The sequence below is a fragment of the Epinephelus lanceolatus genome, chromosome 21 (genome assembly GCF_041903045.1).
Source record: "Epinephelus lanceolatus isolate andai-2023 chromosome 21, ASM4190304v1, whole genome shotgun sequence".
NCBI lineage: Eukaryota > Metazoa > Chordata > Actinopteri > Perciformes > Serranidae > Epinephelus > Epinephelus lanceolatus.
Window position 1 is genome coordinate 31,879,020 of NC_135754.1, and position 12,526 is coordinate 31,891,545.

Consider the following 12,526-nt stretch of genomic DNA (forward strand, 5'->3'; position numbering starts at 1 on the left):
GGATGTGTGTTTATGGCGTGGTGCTAACAAAGAAGGATTTAGTGCAGTGCTCTCTCAGTGTGTCTCAAAGCAGGTTTGTGTGACGTTGCAGTCTTGCAGGGCAGGGCCTGTAAACTGTGTATACTGTATCTTTGTAATACGGCCTCTATAAAAAGGCTTTTATACTGTTTGCTTCTCTGATTGCCAATCTGAGCCGAGAGGTTGTCCTGCATGCCAATGAATGTCATCAGAATTTATCTAGACTTACTGCTGTATGTGTAATGAAATACACTGCTGAGATTGGAGTGACCTGGCTGTCAGTGTGGGATCTCAGGCCTCTGACTGCACACTCTGTTTCACATTTCATATTCAGTGAGATTTTGTAGACTGAAATCTCAGCAAGAATCTTTAAATGTATTGATCTCAGCGTATGGATTTCTCATCTCTGTTACGGCTCTCATTTCACCACAGACAGAAGACGTGTAATAAGACATTTTGGGACTAGTTTAGAGAATATGTGGAATTTGATATCCTTTAATTTTGATAGATCCCTTATCCCAAACTTTTATCTCATCTCTCCTTTTTTTTGCAGAGAGTACTGTATTATACAAAACCTTCAGGTAGCTACTTTTCTTAATTAAGTATTTCACTGCTGGAAAGACGATCTTTTCATAAAATGGTCTGTCTATGCAGTAGGGAGACGCAAATACTTTTGGAACTTGTGCTACATGACCAGAGGAAACAGAAAAAGGGCCGTGCCATTTTGCTCAAGAGGTAGTAAACGTACAGTTACCAGAATGCCCTGTGCCAATAAACGCTAGTGGGTGATGTAATGTGAGTTGCTTGTCCAAAAAACAATATGACAGTTGGCTGGTTACAAACGATCTCGTATTAAGGGCCAGACACATCAAACCAACATCAAAGAACAAGTGGCGACACAGGCTGACTGTTACATCCCCTCACGTCGCCCGTGTCTCGTCAAATAGGTGGCACTTAAACACACCGCAAAGACAACAGCCACCCAGCACGTACTTTTTGTTCCTGCGTGAGTGGAAATAACTCTCCATACCAGCAGACAGCGGTAGTCTGTATTCATCATTAAAAAATGTAAACCAGAAGGCTGATGGACTCAAGACGCTAGTTAGCCAGTTAGCACATTACCAATACAGCCTGATGTTGAAAGACCAAAGTATATCTACTGTGTGTTAGCGAACAGCAACACAAACAAGTATGAACAGTTTTTGCTGAAGAGCTCCATAAATAAAAAAAAAAAGATCTTAACTAATATAACAAGTGTTTTTAGATTTCACCACCTCTTGACTTTAGCAGTTTGTTTACTTTCCTCACTTCCAGTTCTTTTCTAGAACACTGAGCTGAACAGCCAATCAGAGTGATTTCATCTGCTGACGGGGGCTGCCATCTTCCTGCTGCCGATTCAGCATCTTGAATGGTTATAAAAGTCGACCAGGGCCAACCGCGTGGAACACACCACAAAAACTAGGGCGACAGACACTCACCAACTGAACAACATAACCTGACAGCTGACTGTCGGCCTGGTGTGTCAGGGCCTCAACAGTTAAAATGTGCTTCTGAAAACATTTTAAGGTGAGAGATAGGCAACACAGTAACTGAATCTTGTTTCATATTTAATCAGCACTGATTAGTTTTGCAGTTTGATCTGTTTTTTCAGCCTCTGTTCTAACAATGCAGAAAGCAGCATGACGCCCACTTCCTGTTCAAAAACTCTGGTATGACAGCCAAACAGTGCACTAAAATACCCGTATAAAGACATTTTAGGTGAGAAATAGGCACTTCATTAACAGCATCTTGGTTAATATTTGATCAGCACTGCCTAGTTTTACTGTTTGATCTGAGTTTGGGATAGAAAATGTGGAGGTGGCGGGTGCACAGAAATGAGGAAGTAGTTTGAGCAACAACCCTGGCGTGTCATCCGACAGATTTTCACTGGCAAATGAGGAGGATTGAATGCTTGAGTGCTTGAACACAGTTCATTTACACATCCTACAGTCACTTTTATGATACAAAGCTGCTTGATAATCGACAGAGTATCCCTTTAATAACAAATGCACAATCTGCTGGCAAAATCTTGATTCATGAGCTTGAATATGGTGTAATTTACAACATTTCATTACTTTATAGTTGAAGATGAATCTAAATAGACTCACATTTCATAAGCAGATTTGGTACAAGACTCTGATTTGATTACACCTTTATTTATTTTACAAATATGTGCAAATTATCAGCTGGTTAGGGGTTACCACCAGGACAAAGCAGGCAACTGCTCTGAGGCCCCATATTTAGTGTGTGCCATGTGTATAATTTGATCAGTTGCAGATTCATTTGGTAATAAAACACCCGTAAAGCTCAAAATCAACTTAGATAATAAGGGCAAACAATTTTCTTTTTCTTACATAGTAAAAGGCGAACATATTGATTTGTTGATTAACTGCGGACCACATTTAACAGGAGCAAAACTGGATCAAAACGTCCATTTATAAACTGTCACACAACTCATGCAGTATAATCCAAGTCTCATCTATCCAGTCGGTTGCTCAGTATTTCCCAAACACATTTATTTTCACCATAAAACTAAACTACTGGAGTTGTGTAAAAGTTAGTAAATGGATGTTATGATATAGTTGTGGTCCCAAATCCATATATTCACTGTTTTTTGTGGAGGCATGCAAGAAAACGAAAGTTTTTCTTCACTAATTCAAGGTAGCACAGCAAGATTAACTGATATACAAATGGTCACTTTGTGGGTGAAGTATTTATTTACGGCAGGTCCTGCATTATGAGCTGTCTGATGCAATTAACAGTTTAAGGTCCATAATCCTGAATGTATTTGTGTGGCCATGACAACAGTATGCAGTTCCAGTTAAACAATGAACTCCAGGGTGAACCTTGCAGCGTGTGTTGGCTTTTAGTTTGTAGGGAACATTCACATCTCTACAGTTTTATGCAGAGCGATCACATTTTAAAAACTGCAGCGATTGCAGATTCTCTCTGTGCTGCTTTTCTTGTGAGTAATTCTATAAAAGTGTCAGTGCCGAAAGCTCGGGGATAAAACCCTGAAGCCTTGGTGTGACAGCAGATCCCCAGAGCTGCTGCTGTTGGCTGCTGCTCGCGTGGCAAAATGCTGGACGCAGGAGAAATATTACTTAAAATCTCCTCTCTCAAGCATGCGGCAATGTGAATGATGAGACATCAGGAAAACAGTTGGCTGTAGAGTCACCCCGGCCTCACACTGACCAGTATTGTCCATGTTTAGTCTTAACTCTCATTAGCCGGTGTGTCCGCACATTCCTCCTGCTGGAGGAGTGACTGAGTCCGTCTGTCTGCTGTCCGACTGAGGGGCATTAAAACTTTGAAGGGCTTTCCCAGACAAAAACAATCTGGTCACAGCCAGTCAGCTGACACTGTAGACATTATGGGGGTGGTTAGAATATAATTCATGTGCCATGCCGTGACATTTTTGCTGCGGATATGATAAGTAAATGTGTTGTTTTTGTAATATGTGCTTCTCAGACGTCACGTTTTGCAGCTTTACTCATCATTTATGATTGTAAATTGTTTATCTTTTGGGCTTTGGACTTTCGTTTGGCCAAAACAAGCAATCTCAAGACAACACTTTGGGCATATTTCACTATTTTCTGACATTTTATTTACCAAACAGTTGCACAAATTATCAGAAAAAAATACCCCACATTAATTGACAAAGATAAATGCTAGTTGCAGCCATGCTACAGTATATTTTCACACCATGTAATAGAAATACTGTCTCCATTCCCTTCTGTTTAGTTGTCATGGATTCATCCACTAGTCATTAGTTTGTTAATGTGCATTAATCTTTTATTGGAGCCAACGGGGAGCGTATGGAAGATCGTCAGAGCTATAGAACGACTGAAGGCTTTAAGATGCTAAAGAGGGGGTCCTGGCCTCCCTGTCAGCCCTCTGACCCTCTTCTCCTTTACTCCCTCCTCTAATGTTTTGAAGTCCCGGTCACCATGACAACAAAAGGGAGACCAGGATCGCATGATCATGACGGGGGCTTTAAAACCAGTTTGAGAGCCCTCTGCTTTTCCTTAGTAGAGTCCCCTCCTGCATAGTTTCAGTCATCTCGAGTCCAGAGGGATTAGAGCTTATTCACTTATCTGGAGAGAGTCAGAGGGCGACAAACCCACTCCCCCTGACTAGAAATACTGATTTGAGAACAGTAACAGCAACATATCTTGGTTAGTTCTTACTAAAAAGAAAACCATGAGCGTAAACCAACGGTGTGGTAAAGTTTTATGTTGGAGGGTTAAGAGCACAACGTCACAGCCCATTTCAGACATGCGCCACTGTATGTTAATCTGTTGGCAATTTAACATGTTCGTCTCACGTTTGAGGAAGCACCCTGGTCACTTAAATGTACAATATGTAATTTTCTGTCACTATGGTTCTCTCAGTCAAAACAATAGCAGAACATGGAGCAATGTCGTCATTGCAGGCAGTTTCTCCTGGTTATGTTCCCATAGTGTTCATCATTCAGGAGTCTTTCACAGGGAGCCTAATTATCCGCAGATAATTCCTCTCCTGAACATATGGACCAGGTGATTAAAGCTGGTAAAAACACTAAATAAAACAATTTGATGTTACAAATCCATGGTTCTCCACCTGCTAATGTATGCTCACCTTTTTTCTTTATATGATATGATGCTGATATGGTCTGCGACACCCACCAAATGACACAGATGATATCCTTGATTAAAATTACAGATTTTCTGGGTTTGAACATAGTTTGGGATAACATAATTGCACAGCTCAATAAAATATATAACTTTGGTCTTGTTGTTTTTAGACATTTTAATGCAGAAAAGTTGCGAATTATTATCTTTAACATAACAGTTCCGATGAACCAAATATGATCAGAATAACATGCAGCAGCACGAAGTGAAACACACACATGTAAAGACTGAATACACATTTTATTATGCTTTCGAAGGTCATTGTAATGAAAGTTTTATCTTAGTCTTCATCTCGTTTGCACAAAGAAAGTAAAACCAGTAATTTATGAAATGCTGAAAAACAGCCAATCTTAAGTTGAGATTTTTCTCATCAGATCAGTCTGTAAAAACTATTTTTCCCGGGCAAATAAGATTAAAAAAATCCTTGTACAACCAAAGTAATAATCTGACAATATGTCTAATTTCCATTCATGCCAGCTGCATGGATGAAGGAATAAATGTCCAGCAGAGCCCTTCACATACAGTGTGTGAAAAAAAGGGGATGATGCAAAACAGGCATGAGTGATGCAGCCTCTCCTTCTCTCCATACTCTGTGTCTGATAGGGATTATTTTTGTTCTTCCTACTCAACACCACATGAGCTCACTGACATTAAACCAGCAAGGAGGACACTTATGACTGAAACATTTTGAGTAAACTGGCTCCTTCTGACAGCTGCAGTTTGTAACAAACTCCTGCCATTAGCTTAGTGCCGTACTTAGTCTCATTTCCTCCTATTCTGAAAGGATTATTTGTAATAAATACTGTCACGGACTAATTAGCTTTTCTCAGTGCATAGAGAAATCACATAAGATTAATCCTGCTGGCTCTGCTCATTAGCACCGTTAATTCTGCCTCCCAAACACCACATGCTGCGCCTGCTGCCAGTTACTTGCGTTCTCCTCCATACAGACACTGAGGTAGTAAATGAAGTGTGCAGCATGAGTCTTTGATGACACGTGTTAAATTCTGTCCCACGAGACAATGAGCAGATGGATTTTAGATAATAATTTGCTGCTGTGCAGTTGTTTGTTTGAATGCAGTAATACAGGTATCAGTCCCTCCAGGATTTTGAAGGCTATTGTTTTTTTGGGATTGTTGAGGCCTAAAATGCTGGATTTTACAGCAGCTTTTCTAAAAATTTGCAATTTTAGGCGTTTTCTAATAGAATAGAAGAAGAATAGTTGGGATATTTTATTCATTTATTTATTAATTTTTGTATAATTCATTAAAAATCAAAGGCGAATTGTTCCAATGGCAATTAAACTGCAGTGTTCCGAGAGTGTGATTTATACTACACTAACATTACCACTAACAATGCATATTTAATCTGTCTTGCCTAGATTCTTTCAGCACTTTCAACAGATCTGGGGTCTCATTTGTAAACATTGTGTAAGCACAAAATGAGGCCTGAAAGAGGCGTACATCATGTCACACGCAAAAGTTGTGATGTATAAAAACAGACTAGATGGGAGAAACTTTGACCCACGCTTACGGACATTTTGGAGATGGTAAATTGGCAGTGCAGATGGTGAGGTGGAAGCCTGACTGTAGAAACTGTTAAACATTTTTTGGTGCACGCCATTTTTGGCTTTATCCATGTGTACATTTTCAGTATGGATCCTACGTAGTATGGATCCTACGGATCCTACCCCTGGATGCAACAGCCTCTGTCGTGGCGTTTGTCTTTGTCTGTTGTCCACGCATTTCAGCCACTCTCCTGGTGTGTTCCATCACAACGTTGCACACAGTGCAAGAAGGACTTGCCATGCCCGCCTCATTAACTTCAGTAGAAGTGGCACTAAAGTCTGCACCAACGCAAAATGTGACATCATGACCCTTCCCTCTGTTTTGGTGTCCTTGTCAGCAACAAGATAATTAGTTTGGCAACATCATTGCACACCATGGTGGTTGGTAAATTGTGCTGAAAAGTTGCAATGATTGGACAAGGTTGCACTGAATCTGGAGAGGCTGAGGAACCCATCATGGTTGTACTGAACACTTTTTTTGTTAAACTTGTACCACGCCTATGACAGAGGAAGAATCCCATTTTAAAAAGCACCACAATCAATAACAGATGCTGCTGCACACATGATACTAGAACATGAAATTTCTTTGTCGTTTCACAGTGTTTGCATATCATAACAACATGTTGCTGCAACAGATTTGTCTCAGTCAGTTATTATGAGTTTAAGAAGGGATCAGCCTGACAATAAATGAGCTAATTAACGTGTGGTAATCACAGTTAAATCACTGCGGTAGTCTTGTAGGCTCTTAGCAAAATTGGCAGGTTGGAAAATGACTTGGCATGGTCCTGTCCTGGCAGGTGGAGTCTGGAAGTGTGTCTGGCCAGCATGCCTGCTGTCAGTCACCTTATTAGCGAACACGGACAGTCTTCCCCTCAGGTGAAGAGGTGTGCAGACTAGGTGGAACAAGAGGAGAAAGTCCTGTTTTTTTCTCTACATAGCGGGGATTTTCTAACAAACTAAATTTGCGAGTGATGTAGTGTGAACTGCAGTCTTGCCATACTTTAAAACCTTTTGTCATATCTTGTGCGACTTGCTAGACGAGCCTGAAACTCAAGAACAGGACGCACCCGTCAGTCGGATATCCTCATGTTCTGTGAGTCAATGTGATGTTTTTAAGAGCACAACTGGCTCTGTTGTTTGGTGTTGTCTGAGTGCACCATGACCTCATCATCATGCGTCCTGTTGGCCATTGTTCTCCACACAACACTCAACTCTTCACCATACACGGGACTCAGTGTTGTCATCACAGTCGGTATGCGCCTGTTAATAGTGTCAATATTTACCAGCATTCCTGTGAGAGCGAGGGAGTGAAACAGTAAGTGCCTCCTACGTCGTTATATTTCTCACAACTCTATATTTTTTTGTGCACTGTAGGATTTACTCAGCAACTTTAAACACCCACTGCTACAGTATCACAGCAAGTTCAACCTGTCTCCTCGTCTCTGTGTTTCTATTATCCACAGTTATGAACTTTTAGTTATTCCTCGGGCTGATCAGATATGTGGAGACAGTAGCCTTTGTTGCTGTCAGGGGAAATGCCAGCATGTAAGGAGCCATTTTACATCTCAAATGAAAAGAGACCCTTTTCTCCTGCTGCCTCACGCCTAGAGCCCTGTTTGTGCTGCTTGAATGGGCTTCATGAATGGCCTGTCCTGGTTCTCTGTGTGTGGGCCACCATGGTCTTGTGGGACATTTGTTTGCTTCAGTCTACTGTATATCATCTCTGCTTTGCTTCTGTTGTAGTTGATAGTAGAAAAAATCCTTGAAAGCACCCTGGTGTGGTGATTGAACAGATAGAATCTGACCTTATCAGAAAGACAGAGAAAAACATGCAATTTCAACCAGTATTTAGTGTCTGAGATGGGATTATTAAAAATCAGAGGACGGTCTTTGTTTCAGCTCTGTAAAAAAAAAAAAAAAAAAAAAAAAAACCAACACAACAGTTTGGACAGAAAAATGTTCAAATACTTAGTCATTTTAATGGTCAGCAGTCAGAGGCCTTAAACACTTGCAAATGACTTGCAATTTGCTTATGAAGACTTGAACATATCCTTAACAACCTGAGACTTGTCTTATATCTGTTTTCTATTACATTAGACTCATCATTGAATGTCTCTAATGATTTGAGACTTCACTTAGACTTTGCTCAAATGACGTGAGGCCTTCCTTGAGACTTTTTCATGAAGGACAACTTTGGTATTTGTGAATGTGGACCCTATTTTCTCATGTTTTTTTTTAAAATATTTATTCTATTTCTTTAACCCATATTTTACCAAGCAAGTCCTGCTGAGATCAACAATGTCTTTTACAAGGGAGACCTGGCCAAGACAGCAGCGCACAATGAAGCTTTGCTCTCTGTACTCCAACACATTTTTCCTGGCACTCCTCTCACTAACATTTCCACCACTGTCTTACTGCAACAAGTCACCTCTCTTGAGATTTCAGAACGAGTCTTCCCCATTAGCAAAACTTGGTTATACACAATAAGAAACAGACCAGGCACTATGATAACAGCAAAGCTTTCGATTTACTGGTCCATCTACGTCCCAACCCTCACCTATGGTCATCAGCTCTGAGTAGTGACCGAAAGAATGAGATCACGTATACAAGCGGCCGAAATGAGTTTCCTCCGTGGGGTGGCTGGGCCCAGCCTTAGAGATAGGGTGAGGAGCTCGGACATCCGGAGGGAGCTCGGAGTAGAGCTGCTGCTCCTTCTCATTGAAAGGGGTCAGTTGAGGTGGTTTCGGGCATCTAATCAGGATCCTCCTGGGCGCCTCCTGTTAGAGGTGTTCCGGGCACGTCCCACTGGTAGGAGGCCCCGGGGCAGACCCAGAACACGCTGGAGGGATTACATATCTCATCTGGCCTGGGAACGCCTTTGGGTCCCCCAGGAGGAGCTGGGGAGAGATTTGAGACTTCTTATTGTATGACTTCTGACTTCAACAACTTGTTCTTACGAATTAGAGACCTGCTGTTGCAACACCTATTTGGACTTGTCTTGGAGGACTTCAGACTAAACTTTAGACTTGTAATTGCAAGTCTCAGGTCCTGAAGGACAAGTCAAAGTCAAGTCTTCTGACAAAACTTGTACTGACAAAACTTGACTTGGACTTGTTTCAAATGACTTGAGACTTGCTCTCAAGGACATGAAAATAGCTCTGGTAAAAAATAACTGTCGTTGAGAATAATTGTATTATCATGAATTAAAGCCTCATTTTTGTAATGTTCTCTCTCCCAGAGCGAGTGACCCCTCTGAGCTGCCACCATGGCCCTGGTTCAGGCTCTGCCCATATCTGCTGAGCCCCACAACCCCGGCCTCAGTGGAGGACCCCGCAGGAGACACCCCTCTGGCTCTTCACCCCCCCTCAACGCACCATCCTCCACTCTGGATCCTATGGGGTCTGTGAGCAGCCTCATCGCCAGCCGCCCGGGTCCTTACCAGGACCACCGACCTATCGGTGAGCTGGGAGCCAGGGTCCGACGGCCCACACCAGGCGCCTCCTGCCTGGGCTCCGATTCACCCCTGGATTCCTTATTACTGCAGAACATCCCGCCGCTGAAGAAACAGAGCTCCACGACATCCAGCAGGGGGCTGGAGAAGGAGAGTGGGAATGGGAACTATACCTATCTGAATGAGGACTACGTAGGTGACTGGAATGAAAACCATGCAACACGCGCGAGCCCAGGAAGTGACGCTGATGAGACTAAAGGATCAGGGTTGAATGGTAACATGGGCGGACCTCCTCCAAAACTGATTCCTGTGTCAGGAAAACTTGAGAAGGTCAGTCTTTGAATAAATGAAAAGTTTACTTTTACATTTTATGTCAAAATCAGATAGTTTGTGGTGCTGATAAAGTGTATTGAATATGTTTCTCTTATTTACCTTCCCTCATGGATATAAATGGTGTGGACAAAATAAGAGAAACACCCATCTCACCTCTCTTTTCAACAAAAACGGAAAATTAAAACCTGATGAAGGTGCCAGTTATGGCAGGACTGTTGTATTAGACTGCATTAGTTTTAGCCTGCTGTGTCGACTAAACTGTCAACTGAGTGTATATCCAGATATATTTTCTCAGCGGATGGAGTTTGTCTTGACTTAAACTTCTAAATAGTGAAAATCATGAGTTGAGTTAGTGATCATTTTAGTTAGCATTACCAGTGTGATCCAAAAATTAGTTTGAAGTGATATTAATTTTCTGGTACTTTATTTCAGATGTTCTTGTTCTTGCCTCAACACTCCCATTTTGTATTCCTTCTCTAGAACATGGAGAAAACAGTGCTGCGACCCACTGCTTTCAAACCCGTCATTCCCAAGAGCCGTACCTCCATGCAATACCTCTCCCCTCGCCATTGTGCCAATGTATCCGAAAGCCAAAACAATCTGAACCTGCTGAGCCCCACACACATAGAGGCGTCGCCTTCCTGCTCTGAGAAAAGCAGCGCGCACAGCAGAGCCCGTAACAGCGGAGGCGGCAGCAGCCACTCCTGCCAACTGACCGACTCTGGACGCAACTCCCTCTCCAGCCTCCCACCTTACAGCAGCGCCGGCTACAGCCTGGCATCAGGAGAGGCCTCTGCTGGCCACCTGGAGCCCATGAAAAGCGCCCCACCAGTCAGCGGACACGGACACTCCAACTCAGACAGCGGGCGCTCGTCCTCCAGTAAGAGTACAGGCTCTGGCTCATTAAGTGGCCGAGGACAACCTCTGTCTGACAGCGGGTCCACCGGGCGCTCCCCTGGCCCGGTGGAGGGTTACGAGGGGGTGGTGAGGGACCTGGAGGATAAACTGAGGGAGAGAGAGCAGGAGCTGCAGCAACTCAGAGACAACCTGGATGAGAATGAAGCTGCAATTTGTCAGGTTGGTAGATGGTGTGGTTCAGACTTCACTTGACATCTTGATCAGTGTTTTAACAGAGAGACACACATGAAGCTGCGTTGGAGAATCAACACAGTGAACAACTACAAACTCCTCTTTCAAAGACAGAACCTCTGCGTTGTACTGACTTTGTTGTCCTGTGTTTGGTTGCAGGTTTATGAGGAGAAGCAGAAGCGCTTTGAGCTGGAGCTGGAGGAGCTGAGGCAGAGCTGTGCCACCAGGATGCAGGTCGCCTCACAGAAGTCCCAGCGTGCACAGCAGGTGCTTCAGTTGCAGGTCAGAACCTCTGACTAAAAGCTTGACCAAGTTCTACTACACAAAAATGGTGCTGTCATTGTTCTACAAACACAGTAAAACATGACCAAACAAAACATCAGTGCTTGCCGGAGCCATGAAAGTAATATTTGTAAGTTAATGTGAATTGTAAAAATCAAATCGTATCAAATTGAGTTTTGGTCATTGTGGTCTCATTTCAGAACTATTTTTTAAGACCTGGAGTCACTTTTATAAACATTGCGTACGCACAAAACAAACCCTGAAAGAGGCGTACACCACTTCTCACGCCAATGTTGTGATATATATGGGAGAAACTTTGACCCATGCTAACGAACACTTTGGAGACAGGAAATTGGCGACGCAGATGGTGAGGTGGAAGCCTGATTATAGAAACTGTCGAATAATTTTTGGCACTCGCACCATTTTTGGTACGGTTCCTACTCATTGTTTTACAAATGAGACCCCTGCTCCCTGTAGGAACTGCTGAGTCACCTTGTAGTGATCCTGGCTGTGTTTATGGCTGCAGGTTTTTCAGCTCCAGCAGGAGAAGAAGAAGCTGCAGGAGGACTTTGCTCAGCTTTTGAAGGAGCGGGAGCAGCTAGAGGAGCGCTGCACCTCCTATGAGCACGAGAAGATCCAGCTGGGGCCTCGACTGGAGGAGAGCAAGTGGGAGGTGAGTGGCACAACTGGAGTTTCTTAAACTTAAATTTTATTCAGCAAGTGCAGTAATGTTGCAATCCATTGTACTCGGATGTATGAAGCGTCTGAGGCTCAAAACGTGACATACAAATATCAGTTTGCTGTGGGAGTCCATGTTTTACTAAGCAAGTGAACTGGTACCCATTTAGAGCGGAGGTCGGGAAAGCTGAGTCGGAATTATCGACTTCCAACTTGCTATGAGTTGCAGGGTTATGACCACAATGAAAAAGAAAAGCTTTGGGCTGTAAAGTTTATCATGGTGCCATCACATCCCTTATTGATTTAACAGTTTCCCATCCTGCCTTAAACTCACTCTTATTACTCTAAGCGCTGTTATAAGCACATATTAAACCAGGACTTCTACTGTAAAGCATC

At 42.8% G+C, this 12,526-nt stretch overlaps 1 protein-coding gene across 4 annotated transcripts in view; it reads left to right on the top strand.

Moving 5' to 3' along the window:
• Positions 1-12,526, top strand: part of LOC117246789 (leucine zipper putative tumor suppressor 2 homolog) — a 50,572-nt gene that overhangs the window by 32,592 nt on the left and 5,454 nt on the right. For 3 of the 4 annotated variants that reach the window (XM_033610761.2, XM_033610763.2, XM_033610762.2), the window contains 4 exons: positions 9,536-10,078; positions 10,562-11,158; positions 11,330-11,452; positions 11,979-12,125. In XM_033610761.2, the coding sequence (XP_033466652.1) occupies positions 9,563-10,078; positions 10,562-11,158; positions 11,330-11,452; positions 11,979-12,125 (1,383 nt within the window). In that variant the 5' untranslated portion in view covers positions 9,536-9,562. Of the gene's footprint in view, positions 1-7,481; positions 7,613-9,535; positions 10,079-10,561; positions 11,159-11,329; positions 11,453-11,978; positions 12,126-12,526 lie in introns of those variants that run through there. The other variant, XM_078163646.1, reaches the window with a different exon arrangement.